The sequence below is a fragment of the Protomyctophum bolini genome (genome assembly GCF_963924005.1).
Source record: "Protomyctophum bolini genome assembly, chromosome: 6".
In the NCBI taxonomy this organism is placed as follows: domain Eukaryota; kingdom Metazoa; phylum Chordata; class Actinopteri; order Myctophiformes; family Myctophidae; genus Protomyctophum; species Protomyctophum bolini.
In genome coordinates this window covers 40,799,797-40,823,796 of record NC_137867.1, presented here as the reverse complement: position 1 = coordinate 40,823,796, position 24,000 = coordinate 40,799,797, and the positions used below count along the sequence as shown (strand labels likewise).

Sequence of the window (24,000 nt, the reverse complement as noted above, 5' to 3'; positions counted from 1 at the left end):
CGAAAAACGCGTCCAGCTCGTAGATCGGTTATACGAGCTACAATCGGGATCTTGTAGATCGGCTATTTTCAAATTTCAAGCAATTTTCATGCATTTGAAAAAAATGTGACATTCTGCACAATGAGTACTTTTTTATTTATTTTTATTTTGGTACTTAAAGTACATTTTGATGCCAATACTTTTGCACTTTTTACTCGAGTACATTTTGAATTCCGGGACTTTTAATTCTATATTGCAGCATTGATATACTTTTACTTATAAGTAAAACATTTGTGTACTTTTTCCACCACTGCACCTCAGTACAGACCCTGGAGCCATAAGGGACCGTAGGGGTCCACCACACACACCATTAGCCAGTCACACTGTGAGACTATCCCAATGATTTAATGAGACACTTTGACAGCCATTTTGTCCAACGTGGCAGCCTGGCAGGCATTACTTTAATTTATTATGAAATGACGGCGTCACTCCATAGTGAGTTCATTGGTTCTCAACGTTGGGGCCCTGGTGTCCTTGGGGGGAGGGGTGGTCCGACTCCTCAGCAGTGTTGTAGTGCTACTTTTAGAAGTGGGGGGGGGGGGGACGCCATAAGACATGTGCGTGCGCACACATGCAACGACGTGCGCAACGCACACAGACACTATTAAAACATGTGTGTATAGTCTATTGAGAAACGGAGGGTTTGCAACGCTTAATAGTATCCGTAAATGAAATTAATAAATTGTGGGGGGATGGCGCTCCCCCGCGTCCTGTACCCCCACTACACCCCTGGTCCTCAGTTAATGACCGTTAGGAACCAAATGGACCCTTGCAGGTCCGTAACTCTGCAGGGTGTACAATATGAACCAAATAAGACAACCTTTCATTTTTACAAAATCATGAGATAAAAACGAAAAATAGCAGATCTACAAGCGCACAACGTGGCGGAGAGGGAGAGAGAGAGAAGGGGAGAGACATGCAGCAAAGGTCGTCATGAACGGGACTCGAACACGCGACACGCTGTCAGGCCAAAGCCTATATGTGGCATGCGCCTGGACCGCTAGGCCACCGGGCGCCCCAACCACTTTCTGCCTCTAGCCGACCTCTCAGCCATGGGTGCCAGGTTTGCCTGGTTGCGAGTTCCAAGCAACTGGGTATATGAAAGTGACCGAGGGGCACGGGTTGCCAGGTAAAAAATAATTAAAAAAACGGGGGTCAAAGGTCAAATTTTACCTCGTTCTTCTCCAGGCTGCACTCGGACATGGCCTTGTCTCCCTGCTCCTGGAACGTGATGATGATCAGAGCCACGAAGATGTTGACGAAGAAGAACGGGAAGACCACGAAGTAGACCACGTAGAAGATGGAGATCTCAATGCGGTAGCCCGGGCTGGGACCCTGGTCCTCGAAGGTGGCGTCCACCGAGTGCTTCAGGACCCTGGAGGACACGCGCGCACACACACACACACACACACACACACACACACACACACACACACACACACACACACATAAAATGTTTATAATAATAATAATAATTGGCATGACATTAATACTCAGTGTTGCAAATATAAAGCAGCGTTTTCATTAACAGCACTATAATGTTCAGAGCTTAACCACTTAAACCTTCAGGGTATGAGACGCGATCAGCATTTAATGGCCTTTCAGCCTCGACTCAACAAATCCTTTGAACGATGATGTTTCTATGGCGTCAGATCAGCAGCAGAGTATCTAATAATGGACTTAATGGATCCAACTGCAACACTGCACCCTATAAAGCTTGCTTATGATTCTTGATGACTACTTCTATGTAGTTGATGTATTACCATGTGTTGTTCTTGCTTACTGTAAATCGCTCTGGACGTCTGCTAATTGCCTAAATTGTAAATTGTACAAATGTATGCTTAATAAATATATTTATTCAATCCAAGAGTGGTCTGACTGAACTTTGAAAAACAAAATATTTGATTTCTTGTGTCCTTAGTGGACACGGTGAACAGGGTGAGGAAAGCCCACCGTAGTGGAACTCATACTTATGTCGGGCCAGCCAGCCAGCCCTCCCCAGTGGACACGGTGAACAGGGTGAGGAAAGCCCACCGTAGTGGAACTCGTACTTACGTCGGCCAGCCCTCCCCAGTGGACACGGTGAACAGGGTGAGGAAGGCCCACAGCACGTTGTCGTAGTGGAACTCGTACTTCTTCCACTCGCGAGGCTTGGCTTCCACCTCGTCTTTGTCGTAGTCCAGGAACTGCCCTCTGGAGGAAAGGGTGAGAGCAGAGGAGGAATTGGATGTTGACTGTACCTACAGTACGTTTATATTATTATACAGAAAGCTATGATTATACTTATAGTCCACGTGCAGATGGCAATAATCAAGGTTTTTATTTGTCTTTCACTTTAGTCTTTCACTCATACAGGTACAAGCAGCGAAACGTTTAAATCTTAATCTTAGTTGTGTCTTCATTCTTATTTCATGCTTATTGTTGTATGGAAGCAGCCTACAGGTGGTCCATAGCTCAGAAGCTTATCTCCTGTTTCTGTAACACGAGGTGGCTTGATGTACAAGTACACCCCCTGGACATGATGTAGCCTACAAGCACCCACCCCTGGCTAGTGTGTCGTAGGGACTTACCCCCAACCCAAGCCTTGATGCTGAGAGCCAAGCAGGGAGCATCTTTATAGTCGTTGGTAACTGGTATAATTATGACTCGGCTGAGGATCGAACCCCAACGTCCCAATCTCAGGGCGGACACTGAGCTCATGCTTACTGCCGTGCTGCTACAACATGTGACACGACCCATAGGGCTCAATGAAGGTCTGACTGCCTATGCTTTGGGAATTCTGATGAGGCTCTGCAATAATACATACAAAGTGATCTTTATACCTTTCAATCTGGGAAAGCACCCGTGTCATTTCATGTTTCCATATCTGCTACAGAGGCTGAGAAATTGTTTTTGTAAAGGCCCTTGGACTTGTCGGTGCAGTAGAAGTTAAATGAGCACCAACCTGCAGTCTTTCTCTAGGAGGCACTTGGACTCAGTGTGTGTGTGTGTGTGTGTGTGTGTGTGTGTGTGTGGACTTGGATATGTTCCAACATCGGCAACAACAACACTGGACTGGACTCAAACTCCAGGGGAAACTGGCTTGTCTTCCCCATGCTGACCACTCTGTTTCCCATTCATTTATAAGGAACACTGCTCTCAATGAGGACATTATCACCTTTACAGTAAAAGCCAGGCTACAGATCCTTCCCACCAAACTCAACCTTTTCCTCTGGTTTCCCTCCACCCATGCACCTCATTGCTTGCATCACACCACAGGGCTTGTTACAGAAACCATGTCACACATTCTGAATGGCTGTTTTGCCTATAAAGGGCTTTACATAGCACGCCACGACAGAATAGTTGATCTCATAACTAAGGACATTTCTAAACACTTTGCACTGTCTGTGAGAATGTACAAACATTCCTGTGTCAAACCTTCCATGTTTCAACTCTGTACTGAAAATACTGACATTTTTGCACATCTCTCTGCTAACACACCAGATGTTGTTGTGGTCAATGAAGAGAACAAATCAGTTTTCATTCTTGAAATGGCCTGCACCTTTGACTCTAGCTTAGAGGAAGCCTTTATGACTAAGGTCATTAAGTACCAGCCGCTCCTCCAGACCATCATTGAACTAGGCTATAGGTGCAATCTGTATGTGTTTATCTTCGGCAGCCTAGGACATGTACACAGTTTGGTCGTAAGAGGCTTCCAACAACTTGGGATGCCAAAAAAAGCAGCCAAACGGCTTGCGAAATTCTGTGCAATATCTTCCACTATCGGTAGCCGCCAAATATGGCGAAGACGCTGTTACCTGTACCCCTGAAGGGTGTGTGGGTATTTGTTCGGGATTTGCTGACTGCATTCTGTACGGCACCTTGTAAATATTTGTGTCCTTGTATCTCTTATGTGGACATAAATAAATGATTAAAATGTGTGTGTGTGTGTGTGTGTGTGTGTGTGTGTGTGTGTGTGTGTGTGTGTGTGTGTGTGTGTGTGTGTGTGTGTGTGTGTGTGTGTGTGTGTGTGTGAGCGTGAGCCTAAGGTTCCAGCCTGAATTGCTGCGTTCCGTGAATCTGAATAGTCACTAGCTAGAGTCGCTATCTCAGTCTGGCCAGCAGGAGGCAGCAGACTCGCATTTCATAACGTCAACTGTTACGTTGCCGATATGTCATCAGCCAGCGCCAGTACTCTATCTATGCTTCTTACTGTTGAACAAAATAGCGCCAGTTCTAGACTCGACAGTAAAAACAATTCAGTAGTCCACTGTCAGATTAAGTAGTACAAAAAAACCTGACGTCTAATGTGGGGTGAGTTTAGCGAATGATAAGGGGTCCATTTCACCGCGGACATGTCCCGCCTACCTTGGAGATAGGGCCATGTCCAGACTGAGTAAAGCGAGTGACAATTCAGGTTCACGGAACGCAGCGATCCAGGCTGCAACCCAGGCTGTGTGTGTGTAGGGATCAACCTGCAGTCACTTCTCCAGGCCCTTGGACCCGTCGTGTGCATGAACCAACCTGCAGTCTTTCTCCAGGCCCTTGGACTCGTCCGTGCAATAGAAGAACTTTCCTTTGAAGAGCTGCACGGCGATGACGGCGAAGATGAACATGAAGAGGAGGTAGACGATGAGGATGTTCAGCACGTTCTTCAGGGAGTTGACCACGCAGTCGAACACCGCCTGCACCGCGGACACGGAGGGACAGACACGCACGCAGGTTCACAACAGTTCTCTGTGGAACTGAGTCAAACTAAATGTAATGCCTCAACTCCTACAATTCCGAGTGCTTAACCCATTTTGGGGCGGGAACCCCTTTTGGTGTTAGCCTTATGTTATGCTTTAGCTATTGAAAAATATCAGATCTACAAGCTCATAGCGCTCGCTACGAGCTTGTAGGTCTGCTATTTTTGAAAAATCAAAGAACGACTGACAGAAACATAGCTTTTTCAGAAAACTGTCAGGATGTAGAAGACATTTTTTGAATAAAAATGGAGCTTTACAGGACTGTAACTCTGAGAGAGTACAAATGGAAACAAATGGACCCTTACAGCAGGGGGTTCTCAACCCGTGGGTCGCGACCCCTCGGGGGGTCGCCAAATTATTTTGGGGGGTCCCCAAATATATCTTTGCAACTGAATGGCTGGGAAATGGAAATGAAGAGTTTACATATAGTACACATAGTACATGCATACACCTTCCCTAATGATTACATCTGGTTTATTTATGGTGTATTGTCTCTATTATTAAGGTTATTGTAGCAGTCAATTTATATTGGGGTCGGGAGGGGGCGGGCGGGGGTCCCGAGACATGGCCAAAGCATTTCTGGGGGTCCCCGGCCAAAAAGATTGAGAACCCCATTTGTACACTCTCAGAGTGAAATGAAAACGTTTGAGAACCACGTTAACAAACTATTTCTGTTGGTAGGCCTGTAGTAATAGTCAAGTCCACATACCAGAAGCTCTGACAGTGTGATAAAAAAAACGTTCCAGAAACGGTTCAAAATACGACGGAACCGATTCCGGTTCTTCAATCTCGGAACCCCGGGTCTGAAAAAAAGAGGCGGTTCCGGGTCCCAAACCCTAGTCACGGCCTGAATAGGTTGAGAACCACTGGTACGGAGTAAGAGTGCAGGCCCAAGGACAGTGTCATGCATGCAGTGTGTGTGTTGAGGAGCCAGACAGAACCAGAACAGAACCTTGAGCTTTGGCAGACGTTTGATGGTCTTCAGAGGTCTCAGGACGCGTAGGACCCTCAGGGACTTGATGGTGCTGATGTCCTTCCCTTTGCTCCCCCTGCACGTGCAAACGCAAAGCATCATTACACTCGGGTCGTGTCAAATTTAAAAGCCTTTATGTGTAACCCATTAAGACCTGCATGGGCCGAGGCTATACAAATGCCTTCTAAATCAGTATTTCGAAAAACTTTCAAGATATTTCGAAAATAGTAAAAAGAAATAGGCAGATGTACAATGTCTGCTGTTTTTGAATAGCCAAAGTATAAGATCTAATTATAATATGACTCCGATGCGTTCCTGGTTTCAATGGGTTAAACAGTTTAACAACATTTCCCTTCAGCCATAGCCAATTCCTATACTGATTTAGCCAAATTGAAAGAAAAACAAAATGCAGGCAATTTTGTAGATCTACACTCTTGCTTGATGCTAGCACATCAAAGCACAGTAGCATAGTCAAATCTGGCAATTCAATTACCATTACACAAAACGTATTCTAAAAATAGATGTTATTTAGACCTAAAACGTGTTATATAGACATAATAGCCATGAACAAGCTAGAAGACTAAAAGAGTGTAAACCTAATAAGAACTATCATACAGTATTACTTTAGTACAAAAGCAAAACAGCGCTTTCTTTTAAAATAATAATTAAACAATGTTTGTAAACCAGTCTGTATGAGTGTAATGTACAGTAGTATGTAGGACATTATGTTGAACGTTACCAAGCACTACACACTTATTTTACATTACAAATGACGACTCACAATACAGTAGTGACACATGCCTCTCCAAACCATTCATCTCTATTCTCTACACAATTGATGTAATCCTGGATTACATGAGCCATAGGACTATTCATGTAATCATGGATTACATGAGCTAGTCGGACAGAAATCTACATATGAACCACTTAAACCCATGTGTCCCTATAGAATTCTGGGCATGTCATAGTAGCCGAACATTCTGCGGAAATCTACAAGCTCACAACGCATTGCAAGGTGACGTGTTGTGAGCTTGTAGATCGTCGATTTTACAACAAAGATTTTTGGTGTGGATAGTAAAGGAGGGGCGTTTTAAGCATTATGTTATACGATTTAGCAGAAAAATAGCAGATCTACAAACTCATAGCGCAAGTGCCGCGCTACGAGCTTGTAGGTCTGCTATTTTTGTAGAATCGTCCTCGGGTCTAAATGGGTTTAAGTGGTGAATGCATGCAAATTATGTGGTTATTGCACAGCAAGTTGTTTCCACTGCAGCAGCTACATTTCAACACATGTTCTCCGTGCAAATGAGAACTAGGATGAAGGAAAGGTGGTGAGGTTGTAATACTTCAAGTACATACAGAGAGCTTTGAATCAATGGGAGTGCTGCTAATACAGTATGAGACCATGTTGACTGAATACATCGACTTTTTGGAAAATAAGCAGCACAAAGAAAAGAAAAGAAATCTCGCATTTCTTAGCGGTTCGTTAATTTATGAAAAGCCGGTAACATCACAGTTGTGTCCACTGTTCGGTTGAATTATTTAGCTAGCAAACAGTGCATGCTGATATTTATACAGAAGCTATCATAGCTTTGAATGCAAAAGCACCCGAGCATAATTAATACAGAACACAGTCACACAATGGTAAATTCATCAGCATATTAGCCTAAAGGTCAACCTATTCCTTTCTTAGAGTGTCAAATTATATTTGCAAATACTACACTGAAACACTAGATGGCTGGGGTTCACCACATCAGGACATATATATATATATATATATATATATGTCTAATTACTTATAAGAAACATTGTTTGCGTTGCAATCATGATCTTATATTCTATAGATAAAGCATTTTCCTTACAGTGCACCGAATAGCTTCTCCTTGCAAACATTTACAGCGGGTGTTTGTAAGGAACCTGTTCTCATTTCAGTCTGCAAGCTTCAGACTATATACTTAGCCTGGAAAGAACTGCAAAAAAGTTTCTGAACATCAGCTACAACAGCCGGTTTAAGCTCCTTCAGCCAGACGAACAATCCACAACTTTTGTAAAAAGCCTTAATCTCACTGTGTGAAATGCAGAGTTCCTTCCCTTTGTTTAAGTCTTTCCGATCCAAGAACCAGAACTCATGTTTGCACAGCTTTATGCATGCAGGACTAACACTTCTCTATTCAACAACCTGTCAATCAGCTGCACAAAAGAAACGGAGTAATTTCCTTTTCAGAAGGAACCAAAGCTGTTTCCATACACGCTTCGGTTCAAGCCTACACGCTAATTTATACTTTGTCGAATGACTGTCACACGATAAAAAACAATGCACTGTCAACTGTAATAATAATAATAATAATAATAATAAAAACAGCTGAAGATTTTCATCCATATTCTAGGTGTAACGTTAGCCAAAAATAGCTGATACAAGCTCCACCAAAGAGATTTGGTGGAGACTGACAAAAGTTCTTTCATCCTGAACAGTCCAGTGAATTTGTGTGAGCTTTAAAAAAAGCAAACCACAGAACTGAAACTACAGTACAATTTAAGGCCAATAATACATTAGATTATAACTAAATTGGCTTACAAAAATGTAAAACAAACATTCTGTGTTGACCAGCAACTTGACTGCAGTACTGACTGGATTATCTTAGACCAGAGAAATAACACGGATTCATGGATTGGACAGTTGCTCCCCATTAAACCAGGATAGAAGAAGGAACTAATCAAACTTAGAATTTAATTTAAAACAAATCCCTATGAAAGCGTCACCTAAATGTACCTGTGCTGAATCAGCATTTCAGAAAACTATCAAAAATGATAGACAGAAACAGACAGACAGAAGTGCACAGAATAAAATAGAACCATTTCACAAGCCGGGGAGCGTTACAGAGGAAGAAGACTTACTTGCGATCTACGTCTTTCCTGGGATAAATATAGAAGAATAAAGTTTTGGGCTGACTCGCTTAAAGCTATAAGGTCACTGCAACATTATGAAATTGCATTACTTTCAACAGTGTCAAAGAACTACAGGCTGTCAATGAATAGTAATCAGTTATTATTATTATTATGTTTCACTACAACGTCTGCATGTCATTATCCATACGTGTTTTGCAACTAAATAACAACAACATTATCCACGTATTGCTTAATACAGCTCCCTATGGTACAGTACTATACCTGCTCTAACAAAGCAAATGAGCTATACATTGCATGATCACATGCGCCAAACTTTTAAGCAGGCCAGTGACGCCACACAACATGGCAAAATGCCGTAGTCAACGTCGAGATAAGGATTCGATTGACCCGAAAACAACCACAGAACCACATACTGCAGCATCGGTAAACCTCTTTCTGACCACAACAACAACAACTTTCTGCTTTCTGACTTCCTTGACGAGTGGCATACGTGCACCTGACATCATTCCATACTCACAACCCTACTCTAAAAGTTGTGTGTGGTACTCTCAATCATAGTATGGTTCCTGTCGTCTCCTCTCTCTCTCTCTCTCTCCCCTTGCTGTGAACAGCTGCATGCAGGAAGTGTCATGCTCCGATACACATTAGTCTAGCATGCGGCATAATCGGGCCTGATACTGTCTAGGTACGGCTCTGTTAAACGGTTAAACGGGAGGTTAAAAAATAAAAATAAAACGCACAAGATATTCTGATAGCTTTCAAAGAACCCGCCACGAATACCTCTTGAGGCTAATAAGAGAATACTGTTTTTTTTTAAGGTTTCCGTTGCAGATAGGGAGTCGCACTTGAAAGCTATCGGACTATCGTTGGAACAGGTTCCTCTTGTGTTGAAAAGACATTTTGATTCGGTGAATAATGCTTTTCTTTCATCATAAACAACACATGAACCTATTCTAAGCAGAAGAAGAATGAGAGAATTGGGACAAAGGGCAGAGGGGTTGGGGTGCGAGGATGGTGGTGGGTTGGATGGGGCATAGAGGGGGGGGGGGTTGAGGGGATCCCCACCTGTTCAAACCTTGTTGCGATCTAATAGGGGGGGAAACAGTGATAAAACACAAGGCACAGCACAGTTATGGACCCTTCCCACCCACATAAATGTATCTTATAGTGCAAATACACGGGCGGACACAGACAAATGAAGAACACATTTGCATCAATATTGACAAAACTCAACACAACATTTATTTTGTTTGGTTTTTTTTGTTCTGTGAATGAAAATAGATGTGCACTTATGTGGAGAAGATATTTTGTTATTTGGCGGCGGATGATTGGGGGAAACTGACGGCCAAAGTATAGATGGGACCAGCTTTGGCCATAATGAACGGATAATGAAGTGAGTGGTAGGATGACGAATGTGCCTGTCATTCCTGGAGCTAGCCTATACCGCTGTCTGCCATTACTTGTGGAACGTCAGGCTCAGCTCTCAAATATATTGCACACAGTATGCTGCTTAAACGTTCAGGGTTTAAACACGAATAGTAAAAGAAGGGAATATTATAGAGCACTGAAGTCTGACGTAATTTAAACATCCTATACCTGGGTCACGTTTTTTAATTTAAACATCCTATACCTGGGTCACGTTTTTTCCCCTATTCTGAATTCTCATAGACTTTCCCCCCCCCCCAATTGCGTCAAATAAGAAATGGGTTCCAAAAATAAACAAATTATCCCGGCGGTTTCCCTCATATTGGATATGAAGAATCAAATGACTGCGAGAAAACGCTAATGTTACTGCCTCCGAATTAGTTCAACGTTCGCTAGAAACGGACTGAATCAAATTATGACTGATTGACATAATGTATCTTGTATCTTATCGTAAAGATCAGAGCAATATCGCCAAGCCAGTTTGTTTGTTTATTTGTTTGGAACACCAATGTTATTTTCCGTGGAGAAATTACTTCCAGGGAACCAAGGAAATGAGCGGGTGACGTCAGGACTTCTGTACTCTATGGTGTATAATAAGCAAATAACTGCTGTACAGACTAAAGAATAAAGTGACACGGCATGGCTTCAGATTCTTACACGGACAAAAATCTACAGCCATGCGGTGCATCAGTGGTTCTCAACCTGGATCTGGATCGGGGGTCACTTGAAAGTCTCCAAAGTGTCCGTACCCACTTAACATGGCAGCATCCGTAGCCCCACCCACTTAACATGGCAGCATCCGTAGCCCCACCCACTTAACATGGCAGCATCCGTAGCCCCACCCACTTAACATGGCAGCATCCGTAGCCCCACCCACTTAACATGGCAGCATCCGTAGCCCCACCCACTTAACATGGCAGCATCCGTAGCCCCACCCACTTAACAAGGCAGCATCCGTAGCCCCGGTTTTAAAGAAAGAAATACCATGATTTGTTTTTACATAAATATTTTTTTTTTGTGGTCTCACTTTACAATATCCCTTACGGCCTACAAGTGGGCCCCCGGCCCACAAGGCTGAGAATCACTGCTTGTACATCACCACAACTATACTATTATTTATAACTGAAAAGTTCCTGAAAGTGAACACAAACAGTCACAGGCCAATGGAGAGTGGCACAGCAATACACATGAATGAAATGACAGTATATGGTGGTCAGTCACAGAGCAGTCACAGCCACAAACCCGCAGACACCGTACGTGGCTAACGGACGGACCGCTCGGCCCATACAGTATTATATACAGTATGTTCATGCTTGGCATCGGCGGAGAAAGATCTATAGACACCAATGAGTACCGTATATACTCATGCCCTCCGGTTAACGGCTCGCGCCGCTACATTAGTGAGCCTTCCACTGAATTAATAATGGGAGAATGTGAAATTGATGGTATCATTCCAGCCTAGCGCAGCGCAGCACATCCATTATGAAGTATACTGTGGTGGTGGTGGTGATGGTGGAGGTGGTGCCGGGTGGGGTGCAGTGGTGGAGATGGTTCCCCCGTTGAATACTGGACTACTCGCCCCGGTGCTTGCCCGATTTTCCTCCCGGAATTTTCCCCAGTGAGGGGGATAACTTTGTAATATGCTATTGGCTGTTCGTATTCTTTTTGGAAAAATATAAAAAGATACTGCTGTGGAAAGGCTATATTATTTGACTTATATTGAACCTATAAACAATTTAGTATTATTTAGTATATGTAAGGTTTTGCCCTCTGAAATGGTACCTCGTCAGATAATCCCCACATATCGTACAACAACTTCTGTGAACAGACTTCACTGTAGTAGCTTTTCATAAATTATATTTGTACTTAGGCTGTTCTGCTGTCATGAAAGTTTATAGTTAGAGAAATTCAAAGCCTAGCCGTCTGCTGTCCAGCCTCTCCCACCCCTCACTGGGGAAAATTCTGGGAGGAAAACAGAAACGGGGCGAGTAGTCTTGTTACCCCCCCGTTGGGGTGGAGGATACAGATACAGAGTGATGGACAGATGGAGGTACACCATACTCCCATCTATAAGTGTGAAGCAGTGTGTGAGCATTGAGGACGATATGGGCTGATGGAAGGAGGCGATGAGGAGTGTGCTCGGTACTGTCCCAGACAGGGCATGTCTTCGTGCGGACGGACGGACGGATGGATGGATGGAGCAGCTGCACTGCATTAAAAGAGCCTTCTTAATGAGCCATTTCCTCACATATTAATTCTTGATAAATAAATGGATGAACCAAAAAATAAAGAAAAAAAGTGTAAAATTGATTCTAAGTGATTTTAGGCCGAATTCAGATTCTCACACATTACATTAAAGTGACATTTCCAAGATCAGTTCTGATTCCCAAACTTTTCCATGACAAGGACCCCCACATTTCTTGAGTTTTTTTAACATTAACGTGTCGCATCGCAACGTGTTGAGAAAGCGACTACTGTAGCTTGTATGGGGGTTCCTGGCACAAAATTATGTTCAGATGGGGAGTCCGCAGCCAAATACATGTTAATGTGGGGGTCCTTGACGTGGAAAAGTTTAAGAAGAACCATTGGTCTAAACACCAGTACGTGATGAAATTACTTGTTGAGATGGACTCTTTTTTTATTGCAGCGTAGGCCATGTTAACTCTCTCTCTGTCTCTCTCACACACACACACACGTACGCATGCACGCACACACGTACTTGCACGCGCACACGTACACGCACACACACACATGGACAGACGGGTAGGATGAGAGAGAGGTGAGAGAAGGCCATTACCCCATGAAGCTCCTTCAAACGATCCATGGCATTAAACAGAGGAGGTCAGAGGTGTCAGCATCACATACACAACACAACAGGACAAAACTAAAGCACAGTTCATCGCTGTCGGCCGGAAACCTTGTATATGTAGTCAGAACCGTTGGGGAAAAAAAACAACCTGTGTTCCGTTGGGTCCAACCTAGTTATTATTATTTTGTCACAAGCTCTTGTTAATACTTTTCATTGTGTTAAAGATGGATTGCCGTGATCCCACACACTTAGCATGAAGCTCTTATACAACAGTAGGAGTATTAATTTCCTAAATAAATGAAAGATAAATAAAAAAAGAAATATGGAGATACAAGGTTGATGTCAAATAATCCAGTTTGTTGTGGTATGTGCTGACAGTTCAAAAGAATATAAAAGTCTGCACAACTTCTCCTAAAGTGTTTAGTTGACTATAAAACACATAGAAAAACGTTTCGCCCAGTTGGCCTTCATCAGGGGGTGCCCTGATGTAGGCCAACGGAACGCGCCTGGGTCTCCAACGCAGGAAATCCCCACGCGGGAAATTACGGAAAATATAATTTAATTCCCATTAAAACATGAAATACACATTGTGATTCACACTGCCGTTGTTCATTACAGAGATGGAAAAAAGAGACGTTAAACTTACGAAAAAGCAAAAGCCACCAGTGCCCCACTGACCACTATGAAGTCCAGGATGTTCCACAGGTCCCTGAAGTACGCTCCAGGGTGGAGGATCAGGCCCAGGTCCACCATCTACAACAAACACAACCCATGGTTCAAACACAGAATTCATCAATCATAGAAGGTTAAAAGCAGGGTATACTTAATGTCAAGAACAAAAGGATATTGCTGACAGTGGTTACACAACAGTTTAACACGAAAAGGCCTTCCGAAATAAAGGTTTTTAGGCCTGCTTTAAAAGAGTCCAGGCCAGGGTCTGCGATGCTCTGAAATGTATAGGAAGGCTCCACAGTCACGGTGCCGAACAGAAGGCCCGCCCCCCCCCCGCCACTACTAGTAAAAAATAGAAGTTAATAAAAATTAAGCTCGGCTAAAAGCCAAGTCGAAAACATGGGTCCTAAGCAAGGACTTAAAAACCTTGATGGAGTGGACGGATCTTATGTGAAGGGGAAGGCCATTCCAAAGCCTAGGGACAAAGCAAAAGCACGGTCGCCCCTGGTTTTGAGTTGGGCAGTTCGCCGGGTCAATAAAAGGTGAAAGGTGAGCTGACCTCAAGGCTCTAGCCGGTTTGTGGGGATCAATACGTTCCGCCGGGTATGGGGCCCATCCCATTGAGGGATTTAAAAGCAATTATCAACATTAAAAAATCTGCCCTAAATTTGACAGGGAGCCAATGGCGTGAGGCCAGTACAGGCCTACAGGGGAAATAATATTGACGCTTTGTTGTGTGCCTGTGAAGAGGCGCGCAGCAGCATTCTGGACAAACTGCAGTCGTCTGGCCAATGACTGGTCAATTTGACTGAGGGACTGCCATTGGATTTTATTGAATTAAAAAAAAATCATGTCATGTAAAAGCAGGGAATCATAGTTTCAAATTGACATATTGGTTGTTCAGTTTGACCTACCAGTTTTGGAGATATGGCTTATAGAGTAATGTCTTGCAGAAAACAGCGAGTTGAGAAAACAGGCTTGAAAGGTTCACTTCTCTGCACTCCTACATGTTTAAGCATTTATTTCATATTTACATTTTCAGACATGCTCCAGTATGTGAAGAGTCTGCCAGTGCTATTAACTCATTTTCACCTCTGGTGAAAAGCTGGAATTTGCGCGATGGCAGGCTCTCAGTCAAACCTGGTCACATATAAGGAATGAGAATAAAATGTTCCTGGCGTTAACAGCGTTGAAACACGGACCATAATGGTCACAGCGCATAGGGCAGCGGCTCTCTTATGGCCATCCTTCATACTGGAGTACTCTGGGAACTGAAGTAATGACTTGCTCGGCACGCTGCCACCAAACTGAAATGAGGCCAAGAGATCAGTCTTCATACGGGACAGTCAGATATATGATAATCGTCACAGTTCAAAGTAGAGGTAAAAGTACGAGGAGGGACCTCGCGATGGTGCGTCGCGGTACGTGAGTCTGCACTGCAGCGCTGTCGCTCTTAAAGTTTTATCCCATGATTATTGTAACCCTTTTTTTTCTCCACCCAGTGTCAATTGTCTAGTCACAGTGTAATCCTGGGCGCTACACTCCCAGGCAACCAGCCAACCTGGGGAGAGCAACGGACTGACCAGATGCTTCTTTCCATGTGCATGAGGAGTCCAAGCCGCTTCTTTTCACCTGTCAGGGGGGGGGGGCCCTAACTGGGCCAGCCCAAGGCCCCGCCTGGCCTTACTAATTAGCACACATTTTACGCCCTACCCGGCCCGAAAACATTTTAAAAAGAAGGTCCTTATATGGGCATCCCAGACCTGTTGTTTCAGTGCTTCTCGCACGTCTTACTGGTAATAATAAAATAATAATAATAATAATAATAAGTCTATTATTATGCATGTACATACCTTGATCACCATTTCAAAAGTGAAAACGCCAGTGAAGACATAGTCCAAATACTTGAGCACCTGCACAGGGATAGAAACATCATCTCAGGTTGAACTTGTACACTCTGTGTGTGTGTGTGTGTGTGTGTGTGTGTGTGTGTGTGTGTGTGTGTGTGTGTGTGTGTGTGTGTGCGTGTGCGTGCGTGCATGTGCGTGTACTGTATGTGTGTGTGTAGAGCAAAACGAATTGCTTTTCAACAGCTGTTCCAAGATTCTCACTCGGATTAAGTTACTCCGAGCACCTGTTGTTGTTGTTTTTATTTCCGCTTTACAATTATGCATAATGTTTGTGTTAATTGGTATAATGTGTGTGTTTGTTGTGCTCAGGTGGGCTTACTGTATAGTATATAAATATATATGTATGGAATATATATGTAATGTAAATGGACCCGTATGGGTCCATTTACAATTTCAAGAGCTACATTCAAAAATCAGCATTACTTAATTTACAAGAAGTCTACACAATTAGAGAATCCTAATGGTACCTAATGGTAGCACTATACAGTACCAACATCAATACAGCATGGATAATAGAATAGTTTTTGGGTCGGACAGGCTTAATGTCATCAAATGGTGGTCCGTGGCTCAAATGCAGAATCAAAAATGGGCCTCGATATGAAAATGGTTGAAGAACCACTGCATTAGAAGTATTGTCTGAAGCTCATAAGAATTACACTAGAAGTAGTACTGCCTGTAGCTCATAAGCATGCAGAACATCTTCTCTTGGCCAAGCGGGGAATTCTCTCTCGTTTGAAGCACTAGTAGATGTTTGTTTGGCCAGTAAATTGTATCTTGTTGTTTTTTTAATAATTGACCGATTTGATCTGATTGTGACATAATTTAATTCAGATGCTTTAAGATAAAGCATTTCAAATGTGTATGTCTGTGTGTGTGTGTGTGTGTGTGTGTGTGTGTGTGTGTGTGTGTGTGTGTGTGTGTGTACAAACAGAAGTAGCCATTATATACGGCAATGTACTGTAGAAGTATTCGATCCGCATAATGTTCAGTACTTACAAAAGAGGCTATAAAGTTCAAACCAGTACACTGAAACACAAAACTGTCAAGCGGAAATGTCAGTATAGTCACCGCGCGTGTGCGTGCGTGCGTGCGTGTGTGCGTGCGTGCGTGCGTGTGTGCGTGCGTGCGTGCGTGCGTGCGTGCGTGCGTGCGTGCGTGCGTGTCTCACTTGGTTGAACGGGACATCAGGCTGGACAGGGTCCTCCGCAGCCAAAGCAATGCTACTCATTGCGATCACTACCAGAATACACATCTCAAAATAGCGTAGGCTCACGATGTAGTGACACAACCTCCTCACTCTGGGGCGAGAGAGATAGGGAGAGGGAGAGAGAGAGAGAGGAGGGGGGGGGGGGGGGGGAGTAGGAGAGGGAGAAAGACAGAGAGACCGACAGTCAAAGAAATACCCAGAAAGGCATACATTTCAAGATATGTACCATAAATACAATTCATGGAGTCATAAGAATTTATACAACATACATTATGGATGTACACACTTTGCATGGTTTGATAAGATTCCCAGCCCAACATAAAAAAAAGAACGCTTTTGCCGACCAGCAACGAGACAGCCCTCTCCAAGAGTCAAAGCTGTAAAATATATTATATACAGTAGATGGTAGGGGTGGGGGCGATATGGTGATAAATATCGTCGAGACAATACAATGTTTCCACGATATGCCTGTTCAGAGATATCGTATACCGGTATATCGTGATACAGTGATTTGCAGTTATATATTATTTTATACTTTTAATTTATTTTTTGTCTAATTGGTCTGTTACTCCTTTTTCTTTTAGTTTTTGTTACCTTTTTTTTTTTGTTATCAAATGTTTTTTTATTAAAGACAAAAAATCACAATAAGATACGTTAACATCATGAATGACTAAAGAAAACAAGAAACAAAAAACACAAAAACAAACAATCCCACCCACCCCTCCCCCCGAGACCAAAGATGCCAAAAAATGTCAGTACTCTTACTACTGTGCAAATGGGAGTTTTTGTTACCTTGTAGGTGGTTGTACTGTTAAGTAGGAAAAACATTTGAAATATCGTGATAATAACACACCCCTAATATAGGGATGGCTTCTCTACTAGACGCGCACAAGCACACGCACACAAGCACACACACACACACACACACACACACACACACACACACACACACACACACACACACACACACGCACACACACACACCAACTAATCAAATGATTCCCGGGCGCGGCACGGCTGTGGCTCACCTCTCCAAGAGACGGGTCGAATGCAGAGAACACATTTCGCATTCAGCAATGTATAGTATGTGACAAATCATAGGACTTTAACCTTTCATTAATGCCATCTTTGAAGAACTGTGGGGCATCATGGACATTTGTTGTTTTGAGATGATTTGCCCTCTATGGAAACTCAGACCATAGTTAATAAACAATACTAATGGGAAGTGGACCGCCCAGACAATATCTGCTATTGTTGCGGTCTAAATGTCATATAGATTATTTATGCTGCAGCAGCCAGAAAATGAAGAATTATACCACTTATAAACACTGAACCCATAGACTACAGTAGGTTGTGTGAGCAGCTATTAAACCAAGACATTTCACCATCAGACAGTGCTTGTGTGTCACTGTGACAGTTATGGCCTGAAGGTGTAGTCACACCACCAGACGTGATCAAAATAAATAATCACGTTGCTCGAATCGCGCCGGGAAGCACACTGGCTGTTCACTATGGTGAAAATCCATGGGTTTGAAACATTTTCCACCTTGCACAAGTTACAGTACGTCATTCGCACGAGGCAAAAAAACAAAAAAACAAAAAACAGAATATGTCTGAATAAAGTGCTCCACTTGATTGACCCCATTAAGACCTGAGCCAGATTCAACCAATCAAGTCACCTACTGCTGACTCCTGTCAACTTACTGTCATATCTCAATCGGCCACATATGTCGGTGCCACCGTTCTTACCCCAGCACGCACACGCACACGCACACGCACACGCACACACAAACGCACATGCACACGCACACAGTCACACCCTATCCGACCGGACATTTTAGGTCCGGGTCGGGCCTAAAATGTATGCTAATAAAAATGTTTTTGTATGCTAATACATTTTTCAGGCCCGTTGAGAACTCTTAACGTGGTCCTGTCTATAAACAGAGGTTAAATGGATGTAATGTGGTCAGTTCAACTCACAGATTGGTCTGTCCAAAGACGAACATGGAGCTGTAAGGCAGGATTGGTTTGGGTCCACACTGGCTCAAATCCTCCAGGATCTTCTCATTGATGGGCATGGTCTCACAGTCCATGCTGTTCACTGCAGGGGGAGAAGATGGATGCACATAAATTTAACGGCATGTGGTGTTATATGCACCAGGCCGTGTGGTATTATGCACCAGGCGTGCTTTCGTTTTCTGAAAAAGCTATGTTTCTATGTAAGTCGTTCTTCGATTTTTCAAAAATAGCAGACCTACAAGCTCGTAGCGCGCCACTCGGTGGCGCGCTATGAGCTTGTAGATCTGCTATTTTTCAATAGCTAATATTAACACAAAAAGGGGTTCCCGCCCAAAATGGGTTAAACATCTGCATTACTTAATTAAGTCTATACAATTAGAGAACGTGGAAGAATTGTCATTTTGATCAAAGTTGGCCTGTTTAATATCTCTCCTATGATACCAAGGTCAACAGAGCATGGAATTGTGGACAAAGTTGTATCCAACGACAACAAACAACTTTGGTCTGAGAGGCTGCATCTCATCAGAAATGGTGGTCCGTGGCTTAAATGCCAAATAAATACTGGACCTTGATACGAAAAGGTTTGAAAACCACTGAGATCAACACTTTGTGTCACCTTTTGAGGCGCCACACTGCTGTACAACTACGTATAAGTGTGGCTTTCGTTTAGCAACATGGCAGAATGTGTCACAAAATGCAAACGGTCTCTCCCAGCGGTCTCGCTCAGTTACTGACTCGGGATGAAGGTGGTCTCGCCGGGCGGGGAGGTGATGGTGAGTGGGGGTCCGGTCCGCCTCACGTTCCTCTGGTTGTCAGAGTCCTCAGGCCTGTCGGAGGGCCACTGAGGAGGGACCCCGGGGCCCAGTTGGGGTGAGAGGGCCAGCGAGTCCCCCTCAGAATCTCCAAATCCGTCCCTACATGGGAGAGTTTTATTTAACATTAATAACCCGTCGAAAAACAAACTGGTACTCTTGTAATGATAGCTGGTGATGTAAGACAAGACATCAGAGACACATACTTCCCACAGATCACACACACCCAAAGTGAGTTTTAAACGACAAACGACAAAAAAGCTTTGTATACTACAAATAAATGTCGATTTGGGGGTCCTTGACATGAAAAGGTTTGGGAGGCGTGTTCCGGTGGAAAGGTGATGCATGTGCATACTGGTACCTGTTACTGTGGGTTCTCTCTCTTTCACTGACGTCCTCTCCCTCCACTGTGGACTGGCCTCTGGACCCTCCGTGGGTCCTGTGCCTCCTCCTCTCCCCACCGTTGGTGCCCTTCTCCCCCCGCGAGCACCTCTCGCCGTCCCGGGTGGACGAGCGCCCGTCCTTGTGCCGCGACCTGCGCTCCGCCCTGCCGCCGCCGCCGTTCAGCGTCCCGTTGTTGCCCTCTCGGCTCTGCCTGTGGGAGTGGTGATGCCGGTGCTCTCTCTCCCCTCCCACTCCTCCTCCTCCTCCACCGCCCCCCTCGTCGGCGGAGCTCTGGTTGTGGTGGTGCCTCCGGCCTCCTCCGTCTCGGCTGCGTGATCGCTCCCCCTTCCCGCTGCCCTCCCTCCCGCGACTACCTCCGTCATGGTGGTCCTTGGAGCGGCTGTGGTGAACGTGGTGCCTCCCGTCCTTGTTCGTCGTCTCCCCGTTCATCTCTTCCCTGTCAATTTTACAGTTTCATTTGACTATTTAGGCATTTTAGATGCAGCGGCTCGGAATGAGGAGAGTAAATATGGGCTATATAGTCAACAACAAGCAAATAAATAATCACAGTGCAATGTGCATTAAGAAACTAGGCTACCAGATAAACACTGAACCTAGTGTCTGTCTAAAACAACATGCAAAATGTCATTGGAACTTTTATTTGTTCTCATTAAAAATGCTGTCGAGATATAGTATAGTTTAAAATAAAAATGTAAATATTTTGTTTTAAAGATAAATACTCCCTTCCACAGAGATAATGTGAGTAGTTACTGTAGAACAGTCTGCACATTGTAAACCATATAGGGCAGGCGCGTCAACTCCGGGGGTGCGTGGTAGCTTTAGCACCCACTGGCAAAATAATAAGCCAATATGCACCCACTGAAATGAAGACTGAACATCGCCTCCCCCTAGTCACCTAGTCACACACCTTTAGGGGGGTGGGGGGCGCTTGAGCCAAGAGGTGTTGGGCGAACAGGTATTCATTCAAATGCTAATAAGGTGGCTTTTGTTCTGCTGCCAGGTAGAGAATATAAATGTTGCATACAGTACAGTACAGGGCCAGGCTTTACTTCCATTTGACTACTATGATGAAGCCACCTCAAGCCAAGAAGAGATTCGTCCAGTCCATGCTACAATTCGGCGCCCTAACACACCCTAACTAGTCCTTAATATCTACGGAAAACCCACCAATAAGCCCTTATCCAACACAAATTAACACATTTTTCTCAAGTCGCACAATTTCACTGGAGCGCAGCGCTTATATGCACGCAGACAGCACATGATACAGGCCTACATGTCCCGTCCCAAACACTGAGGACAGTGAGGAGGTAAAGTAAACTTGTTTATAATGTGGCAAGAAAAATAGATTCCAATTACTTTTCGGTGCGCACTCACCATGAATCCAAGCAGAGGTCCTCACAAGTATAGGTAAAACACCGCCGCCACAGTCCCAATGGCCCGTAGTGCAAAAAGTTGATATCTAACTTTGGCTATAATCAGCCAAATCTCAACCGATTGGTATAATTCCAAATGGTATACACTCAATGAAATTTATATTTTCCATTTTTCATGGGCGTATAAGTCATAGAGCCAGAGAAAGGAGAGATATGGTAGGGTATAAGCACTAAGCCCTGTTAGCCATGCAGCCTATATGTTTCATGAGCTGTGGTGGCTTGCACTCTCGCAATTAGGCATTTTCCCAGTGGTTAATTTCACTGATGTGTACAACCTTTATTCAAATAGTTGCAAATGTATTAATTAATTAAACTGAGCATGTATGTTTGATATAAGGCCAAACCTCATTTGAAAGAATATATTCAGAGTATACTCTTCATTAGCAAACTGTAAATAAAGTACCGGTACCAAAAGTACACCGGGGATGGGGGCGTGGCTGGGGGGGGGGGGGGGGTAGCACTCACTGACGTTATAAGAAGATAACGCCCCTGATATAGGGTACCAGGTAACCAACTATAGATAATCAATAAAGGAATTTAAGGAAACCATATAGGGTACCAGGTAACCAACTATAGGTAATCAATAAAGGAAACCATATAGGATACCAGGTAACCAACTATAGGTAATCAATAAAGTGGAGATGCATAGCCAGGGCCAGGGGTCCACCAAATAATTCAGATTTTCTTAATGCTGTATCATTACAATTATGTTTATCTAATTAAAAAGTGAAGTGTCCGCTTTTGCACACAAGCAATTTGAAAAACCAACCAACCAACCAAACAAACAAACAAACCAAAAAGGCTATTAGTGGTATTAGTGGTTTCTGTTCATGACTATGAAATGGGTCTGAATGATTTTGATTGAAACGTTCCAAATAGTTCCAATGGCATCTACATTTACTAATGTGGTTGTATGTACTGTATATGCTTATGCGTGTTACGAGGATGAGAGTAATTCTCCTCTCCAAGGTGTACCTGTAAAGGTCTGGGCACCCCTGAACTAAAGGATACCTGTACATATCACATACTGTAGGCACATGCCTGACAGCGCGTCGCAGGGTTCGAGTCTCGATGCCGGCGACCATTGCTGCATGTCATTCCCAGTCTCTCTCTCTCTATTCCTGTCTATCTCCACTATGTACTATCAATAAAGGCAGAAAAGCTCCCCCCCCCCAAAAAAAACCCCAATGTGTACCTGTCTCTGTCTCTGTGGCGGTGGTGGCGTCGAGGCTGCAGAGGCGGAGCGTCGTCCGAGCCAGCGGTGGTGGGTGGGTTCTCGCCATCCTCTGGCGTCCGTGGGCGGGGCTTGTGGTTGTGATGGTTGTGATGGTGGTGCTGGTGGCCGCCGCCGCCTCCTCCGTGCTGCGGAAGCCTGTCCACCATGTCATACAATTATTACACACATGGCGTCTCCGATCGCAATCGCTTGACGTAATCGACACGATTATTGTCACAATAATTGTCACAATCCCTCCTAGGGTAGGTACCCTCCCAAAAAACATGCAGTAGTCCTGGTCTCTAAACTACTTCCCCCTGGCCAGCCGGGGCGCCAGTTGGAGGGGAAAGGAACTGGTCGGAAATAACGTGTTCCTTCCACGCACATGACGTAGCGATATCATCCGCTCCCGGCCGGTTCATGAACCCGAAATGGAATGGTGCCCAGGCTAGTTCGGCCATAGTACTATTATACTTACTGGTGTCTTTTCTGTTTTCTATTATTGAGGGGAAAGCTTTGTCAGACAATTGTGGTTGAGTCGTTAACCGCAGTTATTTGTACTGCGGTCACCTGGCCCTATACCAGGCCCCTAGAGCGGCTGGGAAACCAGGGGCGCCCACTGGCCTAGCGGTCCAGGCGCATTCCACATTTCGGGCAAAAGAGCGCACAGCTGTGGTTTAACGTGGAGCGCTCGTTCATCGATCGATTCAGGCACGTTCATGGAGGCTATGGCACTAGAGGGTTCTTCCGGGTGCTTCAAACTTCTACTGAGCAAACTACCATTGAAATTAATTTAGGTATAACTCCATGGCTCCTACCCGTCGCGCGGCTCCACCACCAGGGGGCGGTCCAGGTGTGTCTTCATGTCGGGCCGGAGGTTGAGCGCAGCCGACAGGAGCAGCCTCTCCTCCGGCTCCAGCTCGCTGTACAGCGCCTCGCAGCTCGAGCGGTTATGTCTGCGCAGCTGATTGGCCCTCTGCTCCCACACCGACATCTGCACCGCCTTCATCTGCCTCTGCTGCTCCTTACTGGGAGGGGGGGGGGGGGGTAAACATCAGTATTACACTGCCAAGTATTAATAATGCATTAATTCTTCCTGCGATACTGTATTCAGTGCTGCATGCTCTTATTTTTGAAGGCCAAAAGGTCGTGAACCGGCTGTTCTGCGCGATTGTGATTTTAATTGACCCGAAATATACATGTTGTGACTGCGATCAGCGACGCTTTAGTTATGGGCCGTTGAATAAAGCTTGTTTTGTCCACACACACACACACACACACACACACACACACACACACACACACACACACACACACACACACACACACACACGTTCAAGTCCATTTCATTACAAGAGCTTGCTTTAACGCCTCCAAGAACTCTCAAAGGAATGTGGGCGTTTCCTTCTTTCGGATCAACGGGGGTGTGGTTTTAGGAGAAATTTG

General features: G+C 44.4%; 1 protein-coding gene across 1 annotated transcript in view; it reads right to left on the bottom strand.

The window, feature by feature from the left end:
• The window catches only part of cacna1ba (calcium channel, voltage-dependent, N type, alpha 1B subunit, a), a gene marked incomplete at both ends in the record, with an annotated part of 151,419 nt that overhangs the window by 37,597 nt on the left and 89,822 nt on the right, over positions 1–24,000 (bottom strand). Inside the window, 12 exons of the mRNA XM_080765801.1 lie at positions 1,213–1,414; positions 2,095–2,232; positions 4,543–4,703; positions 5,719–5,815; positions 13,527–13,633; positions 15,406–15,465; positions 16,631–16,760; positions 18,650–18,770; positions 19,424–19,602; positions 19,862–20,341; positions 22,534–22,710; positions 23,373–23,582. Of these exons, the coding sequence (XP_080621927.1) occupies positions 1,213–1,414; positions 2,095–2,232; positions 4,543–4,703; positions 5,719–5,815; positions 13,527–13,633; positions 15,406–15,465; positions 16,631–16,760; positions 18,650–18,770; positions 19,424–19,602; positions 19,862–20,341; positions 22,534–22,710; positions 23,373–23,582 (2,062 nt within the window). The remainder of the gene's footprint in view (positions 1–1,212; positions 1,415–2,094; positions 2,233–4,542; positions 4,704–5,718; positions 5,816–13,526; positions 13,634–15,405; positions 15,466–16,630; positions 16,761–18,649; positions 18,771–19,423; positions 19,603–19,861; positions 20,342–22,533; positions 22,711–23,372; positions 23,583–24,000) is intronic.